Below are 18,392 nucleotides of genomic sequence, written 5' to 3' on the forward strand. Positions count from 1 at the left end.
ATAATACAAAATAAGACAGAATTTTTAACAGTATTTACAATATATATAGGTATATCACACGTATTACTTGTTTTTTACCGAATCCCGCATCCTGTACACCGAACGATTGAAAAACTATATTAGGGCCGAAGTTTTTAGAACGCTCAGTATACAAGACGAGAGCTGCAAAAGAATGGCTATCAATAGGGACGCCATTGCTATAGCCCTACTTTCTATGACAGTTGTCATCAAAATGGAAGTATAGGAACTATGTGTTATAGAGGCTGTCATAAAAAGTGAACTTACTGGATTTTTGATTTCTTACAGTCTTTTATAGGTTATGTAACCCTTTCATGAATTCAGAGAACCAGAGTCGTTCAGCACGAGCTTTAAACAATTTTTTGAAAACTAGAACCTTTTAGTAACTACAAAATTGTAGTTTTATCTTTGGTCGTATTCTTAAAAATTTTCAAGATATTAATATTATGTTCTATGTTGTTATATTTACATTTTTATGAACATAATTTTCTCGCATAGAATTTTTTGATTTTGGATTTTTTATGGTTTTTAACATAAAATAGATTCTACAAAATATTTTTACAAGATTTATTGATTTTTAATAATTTTGATGATGTATATATTGAAGGAAAGCATGTTTTGTCAAAATTTTAGGCATTTAAAGTTATCAACAAAGGACACCGCACACATCTTATGGAAAATATAATGTCACTCAAATTCAATAAAATTTATACGAATAGATTCGTTTTAAATTAACGGTCAGTTCTTATAATTGCGCCAACTCTTAATTATGATTAATTACGGCGCAAATTGCAATTAAAGTTTATCGAAATCACATTTTTGGAGTCCATAAAGTGTCAGTTACAATCACTACTGTTCTGGGTGCTATTCAAAACAGCTTAAACCTCGCTGGGCCTAAGCGGATTAGTGAAACTATTATAATAAGATGCTTAATAGCCCGAGAAGATTTATGAAGTACCGATAATTTGGGTATTTTAAATTATTTTTTCTCCCTCTAACTTATGTACCTACCCATTTGATTTCAGATTGATTTATATCAATTTCTGCTCTTATTATTGAAAATTAGAATGGGCGCAATGATAAGAATTGACCGTTAATTTGAAACGAATCTATTCATATAAATTTTATTGAATTTGAGTTACATTATATTTTCCATAAGATGTGTGCGGCTTCCTTTTCATTCCAAAATTGAATTAAAATATTTTATTTTTCTTTAAAATATTACTATTTGAGATAAATGGAATGATTTTTTAGAATCTAGTAAGATATTCGAAAAACTATCCGTTTTCCAAAGAAACTTTCAGATTCATAATGCCCAATATCATATTCCTAATGTCCGATATTCTCGTCTTTGATAGTAAATATTATTTCCGCTTCATTTCCCATCTTTCTAGTTACTTCCACGGTTGGCATTCTTTGAATCCATGATATTCGTAGGATTCTTTTATAACACCAAAATTCAAAGGTGGCCGACGTATTTATTCAGATGCACCTGTTTTAGTGTCCACGCTTCCAAGTCATAAAGAAGAGTAGAGAAAACGTAACACCGAAGCATCCTTAGGCGTAGTTATAACCTTATATTCCAACAATAAAGACACTTTATAAAATTTAATCAATGATGCACGTGACCTGCTACTTCTATACGTCGTATATTGATTTCTTTGGTTTGGTCTACATTTGATGTTATGCATATTCTTAGTGTTTGTAGGTATTCACACTATCTTTACAGTACCTATCTTGAATATTCAATTGAATGTTTGCACCACTTATTTAGTCATTGTGATGCATTTAGTTTTCTTTAAACTCATCTTTAGTCCATATCCATGCCAGCATTAATTAAGGAGTTGCATTACGTTCTGTAAGTCATTATTACCGTATCATCTGCAAAGTGGAAGTTATTCAACTTCTACTTTAATAGATATGCCTTCTATTGAATCTGAGAGCGCTTTTTTAAATACATTTAGGGCCGGTTGTTCAAACGCTAATCAACAATGATCACTATCAAATTTTTAATTACTGTCACCAACTGTCAATGTCAACTTTGGTTGGGTTGCTGAATACAAAATTAATTATAATTATGAGATTCGTTAATCAATTAACATAACAATTATTAACATAATTGATTAACTAATTTCATAATTGTAATCAATAATTATGGTTTTTGCAAACCAGTCAAAATTGACATTGACAGTTGTGACAGTAATTAAATATTTGATAATGATCATTTTTGATTAGCGTTCGAACAATCGGCCCTTGGACAAATAGATATTTTATGAACATCTTTATATATTATCCTTAAAAGTGTACTAACAACTTGACCAAAAATGCGTTCCTCGAGAATTGCTAAAATGTTAGAATGTCTTGAGTGAGGGGGAAAATGATATGTATTTTTAGATATGTGTCTATGTCCTTTTAGTCTTTTACCTCTATGAATTTTGTCCAGGAGTGAAAGAGTGTAGACGATGATGGGGTGGAAGGTATACTAATTATTGTTTCACCACATATAACATCAAGATATTTTTTCTTTTACAACAAGAACACTGAACAATAGGATGGACTATTCTTGGGACACATCAATTTAAATTAGATTTGAACACATATAGCTTAAACATTAGTCCAAAATTAATACGATTGTAAGTGTATAAACATGAAACATATTTTTACTAATCGTTTTGCATGCTGTTAGGCCAATAAAGAAAACAATCAGCTGATAAAATCTTATACAGAGTTTTAAAGGGTCTAAAAGGTATATAAGGGATAGGGACTTGAAGTACAGCTAATTTTGCTTGGTTTTCCTTCTAAACAATCATAATAAGTAAAAAAATATTTTTTGTCTATAAAATATTTCTTATACATTTTACAGAAAAGTAGTTGAAATATAAGTTGTAGTTGTACTTATTTTGCAGTAATTTATAAATGTTAATCACTCTGTTTTTACATAATGACATGCAATATGACTACTTGAAATTAGGGCAATCACTGATTTATTAAAGTGTGCCAAATCTGAGCTAGATCGACCAAATAGTTCTTAAGTTATTCAATTTGTTCATCCAGAAGAGCGATTATTGCCGCAATGACTATAGACATATCGTTCCTATCCGTTTCAAATGTTGGAAATCATATTGGTAATCCTATCATTGTTCGCTGCGTATCGAAACAGTTCCGTTGATGTTTTATTAAACCATGTTCTCAAATTCCACCCCACGATATTCTCCTTTTACCGGATTCTCGCTTACTTTTGACTTTACCTTGCAATATAGACTGCAGCAGGGAGTAACGGTGCTGATTTGTTATAAAGTGTCCCAGATAGTACAATTTTATGCATTTGATGATAAACACAATCTCCGGTTCCTTCTTCATTCTTCCTAGAACTTCTTTGTTCGTGATCCTTGCTGTCCATGATATTCTCAGCATTCTTCTATAAAGCCGCATCCCTACTGCTTCAAATTTCTCAATATTGGTGCGTGTAAACGTCCACGCCTCCGCTCCGTACAATAATATAGAGAAAACATAACATCTCAAATGTCTCATTTTTGTATCTAGGGATATGTTGTGGCTTTTGTCACTCTCATTTTGTTAATGACAGTTCTTGCCTTTCCTATGCGGCACTTTATTTCCTGTATATTGCTCCACTGCTCATTTATAATAGTTCCCAGGTAATAATAATATTTTACGTGTTCAATCTGCGTTCCATTAATGTATAGATGAGCCCCGTTTATATTCTCCTTGCTTTTGACTGTACTCGTTGATTCTCTCCATTAGCCTCTGAAGTCTCTCTACTCTAAACTATCTGCTATCACCATGGTGTCGTCGGCATATCTAATTTTGTTTACTATTTCTCGATTTAGAAGGATGCCTTCGTCTATTCGGTATAGAGCCTTGGTAAAAGTTAACGACGATAGGATACATCCCTGTCTAACTTCACGTAGTATTTTTATGTAATCTGTTTCTTCTCCGTCAATTTTCATAAATGCGGTCTGATTTCAGAAGAGTTCTGAAATTATTCTGAGGTCTTTGTCATCCAAGTCTGCTTCTTTTAAACTCTGTTGATCTCTGTTAAATGCCTTTTCATACTCGATCAAGTATGCGTATAGGTCGCAGTTAATGATCCTGCATGTTTGAATCAGGACATGTACTCCGAAAAGTGCCTCTCTGGTACCCACTGCTTTAATGAACCCGAACTGTCTGTCCCATATTTGTTCCTCGCACTTCTTATAAATTCTTACATGGATAAGAAACAATTTTATTTATTTAGCGTATGGCAATTTGATACACAACATTATCACACATATGTTATAGTCTAACATCTAATGTATTAATATATTCAATCGACGCTGGTGTTGCAGAGGCGAAGTCCAGAGGATCTCCATCATACTTTCTCCGAGGGCATTCGGCAATCAATTGCTGGATGGTCTGTTTCTCGGCGCCGCAGTCGCACTCAGCAGAGGTTCTCATTTTCCATTTATAAAGGGAATCTGCGCAGACTCCATGACCCGTTCTTATCCTGTTAAGAGTTGACCATGATTTTCGGGGGAGGTCAAAACCTGGTGGAGTTTCTGGGATGCATGGTGTGTTTCTCATTATTAGGTTCGGTCTGTCGCTCTGCATGTTCTTCCACTGGGAGTTCATTTGGAAATTGTTGGAACTCAAGTTTATTGCATCTCTAATCGGAGGTTTTCTGGAGCGCAATCGATGTGAGTTAGCGTCGGCGACATATGTGTGTATAGGTAACTGCGGGCTGTTAAGCAGCTTTTGGAATTCTCTAAGCAGAGCATGCTGACGACGAAGGTTAGGTGGAGGTATGTGGCTCAGTAGTGGAAGCCACTCCACAGGTGTAGACTTGATCGTTCCAGATATGAGACGCATGGCGACATTGAGCTGAGTATCTATAATTTTTGTGTGAACGCTGTTCAGCCAAACAGGGGAGCAGTATTCAGCTGCGGAGTATACGAGTCCAAGGGCTGAACACCGAAGTGTACTTGCTGTTGAGCCCCATGTAGTCCCGCAAAGCTTCTGTATGATGTTGTTACGGGTTCTCAGCTTTGCTGCGGTGTTCTCAAGATGTTTCTTAAAGGAGAGTGTTCTGTCCAGGGTGACGCCGAGGTACTTGGGATTATAGTTGTGCGTGAGCAGTTGGTTATCAATGTACACTTTAAGTTTTGTGTGGGCCATATTGTTGTTCAGGTGAAAACAGCTAACCTCGGTTTTTTTGGGGTTAGGTTTAAGTCTCCATTGTTTAAAGTACTTAACCAGGCGTTCCAGATCTTCCGTTAGGATTGCCTCGGAGTTTTGTATTAAGGAGTTTTGAGTTGCAAGTGCCCAGTCGTCTGCATATCCAAATTTTTTAGATCTGGTAGGGAGCATATCAGCTATATACATACTAAATAGCAGCGGTGCAAGTACGGAGCCCTGGGGGAGGCCGTTGTTAAGCGTTCTCTGTTTGCTCACTGTAGTTCCCATGATAAGAAACAATTTCAACTTTTCAACATATGGTTCATTAGGCTCGTTCAAGCTTCTTATGTTAAACACTATCAAATGCCATTTCAAAGTTTACAAAACGTAAGTAAATGTCCTGATTTATATTTATGCATCTCTAGGCCAGCACATTCAAGCCGAATAAAGCGTTTCTTGTGCTCATACCATTTCTAGAACCAAATTGTGTGTCATTTATTTCATATTCAACAGTTTCAACAATTCTGCTATGTATTTTCAAAATTGTTTTAAGAACGTAAATCAAAAAAGCTATTATTCTGTGATCTAAGCAGGTTGTTGAACTTGACTTTTTGGGAATTGCTACAAAGGTCGATTGCAGCCATTGTGGTTGTATATCAGACTGCCGTAGATTGATATTGCTAATTGATTGAAAATATATATATAATAATGGACGGCTTTCTATATTAACCTAAGAAAGAACTATTTTTGTACATATTCTCAAATATCTACCTTGACTTGTGAAGAAACTTAATTTTTTGTACAAAAGTTAATGAAACTTACGATTTGCTACGACCATGAAGTTGGTTTCTACATTTCTTCTCATCCATTGACATTAGTAGGGATATTGACTGCTGTCTTTTCTAAAAGAAGTAGATGTTTTTTTCCAGAACTGCTGCACTTCATTGAGTTTTTGAATATTAAATAACCTATTAAATACAAAATAAAGCATACTATACTGTTACCCAAGAATAGTTCCTAGAGCTTACAAACAGGAATGTGAACAATATAACAAGAAAAGATTCAAACTTAGTTTTTGGCAACTCATTTTTAAGGAAGATTCGTCATTTTACTGTAAGATGAACAACCAATAAACAAAATATTAAAATTAATAATTCTGCCAATAAATTATTGCTATTTAACAACATGCCACATGTGTTGTTGTATCTATTTTATCTCTTTTGACGAAATAATAGTCCAGGTTTTTTGACAACAGATGTATCTTAAACGACTGTTACACAATACTCCCAAAATCATGCTAGTCCATTGAAAAGTTCCATTTAGGGTTGCATTTTTTTTATCTATAGGGGAATCACCATTCTCGTACCTTCGGTCGCCATCTTGGAAAAAGGGATAAAAATTTTATCTCATAAAGCCTACAGAGAAAATTGATTACGATAATATTGGTAGCAAATTGAATTGTCTACACCTTTGCACCACTTTTTCCAAGATGGAGATTGGGAGCCAAGAATGGAACTCCACAAACAAGCTTATACTTACCCCCCCCCCCTTCCTTTCTTCTTTTCAGTGTCTAGTCATTTATGTTCTCTATATTACAGCCTTGCCTAAGGTATTTCGGACTATTTTCATTTCACACGTTTTCATCAGTTTTTTGTCCTTGTGGTATCAGGTCTTGTTTCCGCAGTGTAAGTCATAATAATTGGCCTAACTACTGTCCTATAAATATTGGCCTTTGTTTCTGTCCGTGGATGTGTGTTGCGTCAGATAGTGTGTTCAAGACATCCTGCTATTCTGTTGGCTTTGTTCATTTGTTGTGCAACTTCCGCTTCTGTATCTCCATAACTGTGCATTAGTACTCCCAGGTAGCTAATACTTCTTTCTTGCTGGATTATTTTGCTGTCCACTTCCACCTTGCACCTTATTGGATCTTTAGAAATTACCATACTTTTTGTTTTATTTGGTGATCTTATCATGTTGAGCTTTCTTGCTGTTATATTAAATTGATATAAAAGTCTCTGAAGGTCATCTTTACTCTCTGCAATAAGTATATGGCATCGTCTGCATAGCATACTATAGAGATAATTTCTTCACCCATTCTGTATTCTATACTCAGGTTTTTGACTTTATGAATAATTTTATCCATGATGAGGTTAAACAACAGATCGGCTGTATTAGTTTGTTATTAATTCTGGCCTGTATTTTATTTCTTCTGTATATGTTTTCGATAGTCTTGATAATATCTGATGGTATGTTTCGTTTAAACAGGTGAATTACGTCATTCAGCTCTACACGGTCGCATGCCTTTTGTAGATATATGAAGCAACAGTAAGCCGGGACGTTGTATTCTAGTGATTTTTCCATGACTTGCCTTACGATAAAAACTGCATCGTTACAGGATCGTCAGGATCTAAAGCTTTGCTGTTCACATTTTCATCTATTTTGAAAAAAAAACAAAAATTTAAGAAAGCCTTTGGGATATAAAGAAAATAATTTAAAAAATTGCACTGAAAACCCAACATTTGTTTATGAATATTTATGTATCATAAAAAACATGAAAAATCTGGCTGAATTGCCAAAAACTTTAACAAATTATGCCAACATTCTGGGAGGAGGTCGATGTTTTCGTTGGAAAAAAAATGACCAAATAAAAAATATAACGACCAATCAATGATGTGGCTCGAATATTCGACTAAGTATAAATGATATGTTATTTGATATGTATAGTTTTGGTTCAGACTAATAAGATTATATATCATCAAGTCTATAACAGATAAAGACAATCAGCTACTTTTAACTGTTTAACCCACAATTGTGAAATTTCGATTTTTACACTGTATTTCTTGTACGACCGCTTTAGGAATGTAATCTTTTGTGCGTTTCACACAACAGTAGGTGATACAGTATGTAAGGAGTAAGGTACAAGGCAAGTCACGATCTAATTTTGGTCCAAAATACGCGAAAATCTACTTCTATTGTACCTGAAGACTATATTACATATTTTTGCATATTATGCTTAGAGTTAGTACCGTTTACGAAAGCTCATTAGTGCTGACTTACCCTGTAATATATTACAAAACGAATAACTTATTGTACTTGTATGGCAAGTTAGGGTGTTTCAACGTAAATCATAACCCAACGTACATGGTATTTGTTTCTTAATCTAAAGAAGTTTATTCTAGCAATCGTCCTGTAATGCGGTACTTTGAAAATAATCACAGACGCTTTGACTATGTTTTTAACTGTAAAAATCTTATTAATCTGAGAGGAGTGATATGTTTTTTGTATTATTTAACAAATATACTTTTTCTAAAATATCTACAATTTGAACTGTTTCGTATATTGGTGATTTGGACTAGATTTTTGGCTATAATAATTTGGAAAATACTCCAATGATGAGCAACGTTGTTATGAAAATGTTGTTCAATTTTTTACATGCGAAAAAACAATATTATATTTTTTTCTGTATTATTTCTAAAATTTTCACCCCCAATTTAAGCCAACCCTGAGTAAATATTCCTACTGCCCATAATAGCCCAGTCCTTTTAAAAATACAGAAATTCTTGAACAATGAAAATGAAAAATAACTCTGCTACCTTCTCTCGAAGTGAAAAGACGCCAATTTCTCTTTCTGACCCTGGTCTCTCCCAGCATTCACTTCCAACCATCTCTTTCCTTGACTGCTCTCCTCCAGTGATCCACCTCCAATATCTTTTCAGCGTCACTTCTTACCTCTTTCTCTCTCTCTCTCTCTCGTCTATCCACGTCTTCCTTGGTCTTCCTACTGGCCACTATACCACCATAGTCGCACTAAGCATTCTACTAGGTGTTTTGCATTGTCGCAGATGGGTCACAATATCCTTCCTTTAAGAATATCATACTCTTGTAAGATATTACAAGAATGATGTTGAGGTACGTAGTTCATACAGCAGGGGTCACATAAAATGTTGAACAAGAAACGGATGATTATATTCCCTTTTCTAACGTACTACGGATGAAATGGAAGCATCATTATGCCCAATACAATAAACCTAAACGGAAAGAACGGCCATACGTGGTCGACTAAATTACCACTATGATGTAAAGGAACTACTAGCAGTAATATTCTTTATTTTTGTACTAGTAGTAAAGGAAACGCTGTAGATTATGTTATTATTGAACATCACTTCTTGCATTTTGTTTCCATAGTCGACATAATTTTTGAACGTACTAATGAAAAGATTGCGATAGTATGTATCTACCTAATATGCTAAATGCGAATCCTGGGTATCACATATTTCGAAATATTCTCTCTGCAGTGAAAGAAGATAACCATCTTAACGTCAAATGTACTGTATGTATGTTTGATCCTACTCTTTCTGGCTCATTCTATGGCCTTTGTTACGAACGAGTTATGTCTAAGTTTTGACGATAAAAAGTTTTTATTAAAATCGTCAACCCAAGACATAGTTTTCAATTCCTATCAAAAATCTAGACCAAAAATCAAAAAAGTACGACCAGTTCAGTCTACACATTGCTATCTATAATTATATTAACAAATATATAAATATCTCAACCCAGAAAACAAGCCTGACTGTCCAGCAGTTTTTATATCCAACTATACTTTAGCACCTAACCTTACTCTAAGTTTGGAGAATTGGCGGGACCTAATACGAGATGCACAAAATAGAGATAGATTTTAACTTTTCTTCCGTTCGAAGTAGTATTATACAGTAACCGCTACGCTACTAGACACACGGCCACATTAAGCTAATACAGTCTTGGACCCTTCACTTGTTGCACTGTTTACTTTTATGCCGAGAATTACACAGATTGATATTACATAGAAAAAGTCCCTTGACGTAAAAAAAATAATTAAGTTAGAAAATATTCGAGATGTCATTAAATAACTTAGAAATGTCTAAAGACATCTACAACGTCAGAAAATGCATATACGCATACATAGTTGAAAGTTTTTGAGGTTTATAGTTGTCATTGTTATGGTTTTCATGTATTGAAGTTGTAAAAGTTTAAATATGCATGACATACATGACATGACCGTCACATGGCGTGACAGATATGAAAGTCACATGTAGGAAAGGGTCGGATTAGCCCATAAGCCTAGCAATTACATAGGTTCCCGTGTGTCTACTAGCGTGACGCTTACTGTGTATACTCTTTTTAACGAAGAATTATTTAATCAAATATTAAAAACTTTACTTTGCTGTATGTACAAGCAAAATGACTTTTTACAGATGTATGTAAAAATGTGTTGTACCGTTGATAGTTTGAAGGTCCGTTAAACTTTCTTAAATACTTTTTGGTGCTTTTAAAGAAAATGGCCTAATAACATTCGTTTAACATGTATTTTTTTGTTTATTTGAATTTTTCTCTATCTATATTCTTTTAAAGTAAACAAAAATTTGTTCCGATGCCCTTAAAAATTATTATAATTTTATTCTGGTGTAGTTTTTTTCCATGCCATAGGGTATTATAGTATGGTCTAGGTCTAAATATGAACTACACACAAACTAAATATATTTTATGACAAACGTATTGTTCGTCCGCTATAACTTTTCCCATGTGTCACGATTCATTTTCAAACAAATTACGTCAAAAAAATAAAGTGAAACGTACGCCGATGTGTGTAGTATATAGTATACAGTATACAAAATGTATATACACATCGACGTTCGTTTCAATTTATGTTTTGACTTCATTTGTTTGAAAATGAATCGTGACACATGGGAAAAGTTATAGCGGACGAACTATAAAAGAGAACAACGAAACCATGCAAATAGGAACAAGTACAGTATAGAAAGTCAAGGAGTATATATACCTAGGGAAAATAATGAAACTGAGTAAAGCTAATCCAACAGCAAAGATAAAAAGGAGAATTAGACTCGCATGGGTGACATTCGGAAAAATGAAATATATATCCTGAAAACCAGAAATATGACTAATGCCTCCACACAAAAGTATACAATCAATGTGTTCTACCAATATGTACATATGGAGCACAGACATGTATTTGTCTGTGCTCCATATTTGTCTGAGTTATTGGTATATTTTAATATGTACAATACAATAAATCTAAATAAAGTTAAAATAACTATGTACGAAATTCACTCACTTTTTCATTATTTGTTACTGTCTATGCATTTGTCCCTATATTCACTCTCTTCCCTATAATTGTTTATAAGTACTTGCATAACCTTTTTGAAGCAAGTTCAATAAACGTTTCCTAACTCATTGAAGATAGTGAAAGTGATCATAATGATCAATTAAAATCTGATGACTTTTATATCGGTAAGTTGTTTTTGATTTCCATACAACCTTTGTCAGATTATAACTCTTTGCGGAAAAGATAATGTTTCAAACTAGAGCACAACATCACCACAAACTTCTAGACCATAAAGTCATAATATTGTAAAAAAAGAATTAATTACCGACCGCAAGTAACAGCTCCAAACGGTTCCATCTCAACGTAAGCCGAGAAGATTCTGACGAGAGGACGATATGTATAGAAGCGGCGGGGAGAGCCGTGCGGTAGATGGTAGGTGACTGAATAACTAGAGGTGGCGAAGTCCAAAATTCTCCAGAATTACGTTATTATGTATTTAAGCGAAGCGTGGTCTTATTTGAGTTAGAGTATAAGATAAATTCGACCTGTAACTTGCATAAAATAAATTCGTATAAACGAACCGAGAGTTTTATTTTATTTGTAAGCTCGCTACAATGAATGGATTCATCCAGCTGGCTGTAAAGGATGTTCAAAAAATGTAAATAATGTCGCTGAAGCATTTGGTCTCTTTTTGATAATATTTTAATTATTCTTTTATTAAAAAAAAACAAACATATATATCGAGACGAAGGTATTGCCCAATTTTCAAAGAAATAGAGACCCTAAGCTTGTCCAGGAAAATGAAATGAAAGCTCTTTTTGGACTTCTGGTTGTAGCTGGAGTAATGCGTTCCTCTCATTTGAATTTCAAATATTTATTTTCGGAAAATGACACAGCTGACCATTTTTTGTACTCTAATGAGTTAGCAAAGATTCTTATTTGTTATTCGCTGCATTAGATTTGATGACGTCCGAATTCTTTGTCCATAGTTTTTGAAAACACCGCACTTCTTTGAAGAAAACTTATTGCCCGATTACTATATACAATATTTACATTGTCCAGGATATTACACAAGAAGACAATAGTAAAACGATATAAGTCTGGAATTGGGAATATCGTTTTAAGCCTTCGGTGTAACCTGATTTATTAGTTAATAAGGTCGGTGATTTCAAAATGTATGTTTCACATTTTTGACTCAAGGTGTATTGTTTTTGAGTGAATAATTTATATACAGGGTGGACAAAATGTCTTGAAACGCCTAATTAGCTCTTAAAAAACGGGATACGCATGTTCTGCATTATGGAGATTACAAATTTGATAATAATTATTGTAATGTTGCCAGATTTGACATTCTTCTGGTGTCATTAGTGACTTTAACTTGATGAATTAAGTCATTCCCTGTTGTGTGGGTCTAATCTCTGATGTTTCGGAGCCAGGATTTTTTCTTTCTTCCTATACCCCTTTTATGTACCTTCGATTTTGCCTTCTAATATTATACCTGGAGCTGCTCAATTTAGTTATGGCGCATTATGTGTCCTAGATATGACGTCTTTCTAATTTTGATAGTATTGACCAGATGAGGACGTGTGCTCATTATTTCCAGTACTTCTTCATTCGTAGTTCTGTTGGTCTAGCTTATTCCTAGCATTCGGCTGACATTTTCAATGGATTCAGTTTGTTGACGTCATATTGTTTTAATGTCCAGGTCTCACAGCCATATAGTACCACACATAACGCTTTAGTGTTCTCAATCTCATTGTGGCTGATAGCTTGGAGTTACAGAGCATTTTACGTATGTTCATAAAACCAGACCTTGCTATTTCAATGCGTCTTATGATTTCTTTTGAATGATCTAGCTGACTATTTAGCTCTCTGCGCAGGTAAAAATACCTTATATTTTATTATTATTATTGGAATCCTCACTTCAATACGAGTTCAGTCATATTTTATCATATTTGGCTTTTACAACTTTTCGTGAGTCTTTGCTGCGTTTACTAGTGTCTTCCATTGGTTCCGGTCCTGTGCTACTATTTCTCATGGTCTCACTTCCATCTTCTCCATGTCTTCCCTGACTGCATCTTTCCACCTTTTTCTAGGACATCCTGCCGGTCTTCTACGGTCTGGTCTTTCCCAAAACACATTGCTAATCAGTCTGTCGTCATCACTCCGTACCACGTGACCTGTCCAAAAGAGTCTCTAATTCATTGTTGTATCTGCTCCTCCATTGATTTGTCACACTGCCCCTGCTAGGACCATATATAACTCGCAAAAGTATCAGTCATATTTAACACTTGTAGTCTTAAACAAATACAACTTCTCAGCACCAAATAGTTTTGAACTAATTCAGTAAATATAGAATGCCGTAGTCTTGACATAATTCATAAAACTCACAATAGGTTGACGTTTATTGAAAAGTTTCGTAAAATAAATTAATAACTAAAACTGATAGTCGTTTTATGCTTGTTTAAAAGTTTTACAATAAAGATGGTTTTTAATAAAAAAAAGAGCTGATTACTGTTATAATGATTGAGAGATTGAAGGATTTCTACGTCAATAGAAAAAAATCTTGTAGTGAAGGAGCTAACTTGTTTCACGATACCCAAACCATTATCCTATTCATAAGGCGACGGTACAAAAAATTGTAAAGTGCTTTGAGGAAACTGGGCGAGTAAGAGACACGTAGAAAAAGAAAAGGACAGGTAGACCAAGCACTTTTATAAATTGCAATAAAACTTTAGGTTTAATGCAGAGTTTCATTGAAGATTCACATATATGTATATCCTCATGCAGAGATGCACAAATATACCTATTATATAAGATGTTATTCATTCAGAACATTCTAGCTGACGAGAACTTCGTTAACAAGGTATGTTTCTCCTACGAAGCAAAATATTTACACAGTGTGGGAAAGTTCTTCTTTATGTGCCTATCCGTGTTTAACCAGGTTCTTAGATTCTTTAACCAGGATGGTCTTCTTCTTCCTGGATCTCGCTTTCCAAATATTCTTCCTTGCAGGGTGGCTTGTAGGAGGGCATATCTGGATTCATTTCGCATAATGTGTGGGAAAGTAAATCGTCAAAATATAAGGTATTGAGTGAGATAAATCCACACATTGATTTCTTCAAATTCTCATGTCTAATTTTGCTCGTCTTCTGCCACTTCATCCTCCCGCCTTTTGTGTGGCCTTTCTTTAGGATTTGCGCCCTGCATTTTACTATCTAGGGCTCTTTTTGGCAACCTTTCAGTCTCCATTCTCACTACATGAGCAATCCATCGAAGTTTTTCAAGTTTAACGAATTCTGAGATCGGTGTCTCTTTAAACTTCTTCTTCTTCCTCTTTACAACTCTAAGTGAGTGTTGGCCACGTTTATTATTTCCCTCACTCTTGCCAGTTTTGTGCAATACTCTCCCATTTTACACCCCACTCTTTTGAACGTCACTCGTTAGTTATTTGCTTTCCTCCTTTTCTTGGACGACCAACTGACCTACTATCGGGCTTTTCCCAGAAAGTTGTATTTTATTGTAAGTATATATTGCATCAACTTACTTTTTTATCATCTAATTGAATTAGAAAACAATAAAAGATAATGAGACAATAAGGTCAGAACATCTAAAACGCGGAAAAAACATTTTGCAAAAATTTTGTTACAAACAAACAGATTTAGATACCCTTTAAAAAAAATAATTTTTTATGTGCGCTTATAATCTTACAACATAAGACTTTCTCTTAAAATTTTTAATAAAATTGAACGAATGTTATTTTAGAACAGTTCCTTTTCCTAGCACCTACCTCTTCCGATCCCATAATTTTCCCGATAAAATTGACACGTCACAGTATGATAATTTTTTTTGTACAATATAGATACATCTATCTCTATTTTACTGACTAGATACAATGAAAATTTCTTACGGAGTACAAGCGCTATCTCACAGCGTCGTTTGGGAATTATCTATGGGGTTAGTGGCATTGGGTCGAGCTCCTCCTCCGCTACTGACCGAACTCCTGAGCTTGCTGATCTCTGAAGGTGGTATGTCGTCATCGTCGGTCTCCAAAGCTGGGTTTATTCTGCCATTGCGTTCGTCTTTGCCGACCATGGTGGCCGCCCCGTACAGCTTGCCCATGGCACCTTCAACAAGGAGAAGAAAAATTGAAAACATTTTTTGTCCAAAGATTTCAGTACCATACGGTGGTCCGATAAGTACTTAGCCTCTCCGCCCGATGGCGCCACTATCGCAAGAGAAATCTACCATTGTGTAATACATTCTTGTAGACGGTTTATTTCAAAACATCAGCCAAATCAGACTTGTAGTTTTGCACAGTTTTGTTTTGACCGCGTTTGTAAGAGGGCGTGTTTGGGGATTTTAGAAAAATGAAAAAGAACAATATCAATCGGTGATTCGATTCTTGTTTTTAGAAGGGAAATTCTGCAGCGAAAACGGCTACTACAGAAGATAACGTGAATGAAATCCATGATCTCGTACTGGCAGACCGCTGACTGATGGTACGTGAAATAGCTGAGACAGTGGGTATCTCAAAAAACTCCGAACAATAAACGCAACCATGAGACCACTTCACAGTATTTTCGGATGCTGTTTAAGCGTAATCCAAAAGTTCTTTCGTTCTTTCATAACATCATAACCGTCGACGAGACATGGTCCACACCAGAGACCAAGAAACAGTTGATATAGTATGATCATCCCGCGAACATGCTCCGAGGAGGCCGAAGACTGTCCAATCGGCCGGAAAGGTGATGGCCAGCATTTTGTGTGATTCAGAAGGTGTCAGTGCCGGATTAACCATTAGGCAAAGTAGGCAGTTGCCTAAAGGCCTCGGCCCCAAAGGGGGCCTCGTAGGGCTCAAAACGAAAAAATTATAATTAGAATTAAATAAAAACTATAAATCATATTTATGTATGTTAAAAAATTCAAATATCGCGCAATACCATAAACTCGGTTTCACACGGAAATCCACAGCTAGTGCAGCTGCAACCAATGAAAATGCACGTGATGAAATAGAAATGGCTTAGGGAAATATCTTCCGTAACTGAAGAAGATAAAAACCATACAACAGTTATATTCCAGTTCAAGAAAAGAACCAGAAACCGAAACAAAGTTAAAAATTGAAGTTAAAGGTAAATTTGGCCCAGAATTCGGACACAACATAGAATTATGGAATGCCATACCTGAAGAAATATGGAAATTTTGGATTGGGAAAGGTTCTTCAGAATGTAAAAATCTTGATGGAAGTTTTTCAACATCAAAAAGAAATGTCGAAGGCATTACAAGATTTCTTGCACAATCTATGGTTTTTCGAAAATATATTAGTGTAAAAAAATTAAAAGAGATTGGCAACGTACTCTCCCTCAAATGGAAATGTTTACTGCTTTCCATGTATTCGTTTTAGCGAAAATGGTAAACATTTGCGAACGCTCATCGACAGGTCGAATTCACAGCTTTCTGGAAATTTAATTTAAACAAGAACGAGATTACTGAATTCAAATTCTGAAAAGAGCAGTGTATGTGGTTAAGTTCCAGTCTTCTCGCGGATAAGCGTTTAGAAGTGACACAGAGATCCTTGGTTCACAAAATAATGGGAATTACTTAGGCATTTTAGAGCTACTTGTAGACTACGATCATCTTTAAGCTCTCATTTAGCTAAGTATGGCAATACCGGATTGCCATACTCTGGGTACTAGAAAACCTTCTTACTTATCTTCAAAGATCTATGAAGAAATAATAGAAGTAATGGGAAAACACGTTTTGAATACAATTGTTAAAGAAATTAAGGAAGCCAATTCTACTCCTTAAGTGTCGATAGAATACCAGATTTGTCTCATATTGACCAGTTGACTATTTATTAAGATATGTTGGTTTCTGATGTATCCAGTCGATCTGATGGTAAATTGTATGAGGGTTTTCTCACATTCATACCCATAAGTAGCCATAGTGAAGAAAAACTGTTTTAATCTTTTTAAACGACTGTGGCATTGATGTAAACGACATGATGTAATCATTCAGCAAACATGTCAGGAAAATATAATGGTAATAGCTGACGCAACAAGAGCATTTTGGAGTGTAACAAGAGTTTTGGGCAACAATTGTAGAACGCATCAACGCTGTCAGTAAATCATTACAAAGAAAAGAGATTAAAGTTCAAACTGCAGATAGAGGATGGAGATGGAGGGGTTAACCGAAAGATGCTTGGGTTACCTAGAGGCCTCAAGATTCTTAATCCAGGACTGGAAGTTGTGATCTATATCCACTTTCTGGAAAAGGGCAAAATGATCACAAGGCTTTATGGTTATGGTTATGGTACATCGGGGCAGGGCTCACTCGGGAGCCCTTCAAACACCTATAGATCTCAAAAGGCTTTACTATGTCGCATTATTGGCCCGATTCGACGCCGAATTCCTGAAAAAGCAGCCCCAATTGGAGAACAAGAAAAAAAACTTTTCCAACATGATAACGTTCCACTCATTCGCCATCGTCATGACTAAATTATTCGAATTGGGCTACAAACTGCTGTTACATCCAACGTATTCTCCAGATTTGGTCTTGTGCGACTTATCTTTGTTTTTTTCTTTGTAAACTTTTACAAAATTTTCGTTTTTTTTTAAGGCTAAGTACATACTTATCGGACCGCCCTAGTACATTAGTTTATATATTTACCAGATGCCATCATCGACATTTGTTCGCCTTCTTCGCTTGGTTCTCCCACCCTTTGGATGTCTTCGGGAATATTAACCACGCAGTGGAAGAAGTCATATCCAGGAGCCAGTCTTCCTGTTTCAAAGACCCATTTTGTCCACCAGGACACTCCAATCAAGGTTATTAATGACATTGACATAGCTAAGGTCCTGAATGGAAACAATTGTCGCTGATTTTCTTCATCCCAACCTACAAAAAAAGAATTTTTATGACATGGCAGATCTAAAATAAAAAGAGAAAAGATATAATGTTGTTCTGAAGCTATTTCTTTGTGGCATTTTTGTAATTAACTATTCTAAATGGGAAATAAGTCACAATTTAACTAAAAAAAATGATTTAATTAACGTTTTGACGTCCACATCAGACATCGTTGTCAAAATACAAAATGGACATC

General features: G+C 35.1%; 1 protein-coding gene across 1 annotated transcript in view; it reads right to left on the reverse strand.

Annotated features, from left to right (window-relative positions):
- Positions 1-6,901: 6,901 nt before the first annotated feature.
- Positions 6,902-18,392, reverse strand: part of LOC114331009 (high-affinity choline transporter 1) — a 36,703-nt gene continuing 25,212 nt past the window's right edge. The window contains exons 7-8 of the mRNA XM_028280463.2: positions 17,960-18,187; positions 6,902-15,417 (exon numbers count right to left, since the gene is read on the reverse strand). Of these exons, the coding sequence (XP_028136264.1) occupies positions 15,218-15,417; positions 17,960-18,187 (428 nt within the window). The 3' untranslated portion in view covers positions 6,902-15,217. The remainder of the gene's footprint in view (positions 15,418-17,959; positions 18,188-18,392) is intronic.

This window comes from Diabrotica virgifera, chromosome 1, assembly GCF_917563875.1.
Source record: "Diabrotica virgifera virgifera chromosome 1, PGI_DIABVI_V3a".
Classification (NCBI taxonomy): domain Eukaryota; kingdom Metazoa; phylum Arthropoda; class Insecta; order Coleoptera; family Chrysomelidae; genus Diabrotica; species Diabrotica virgifera.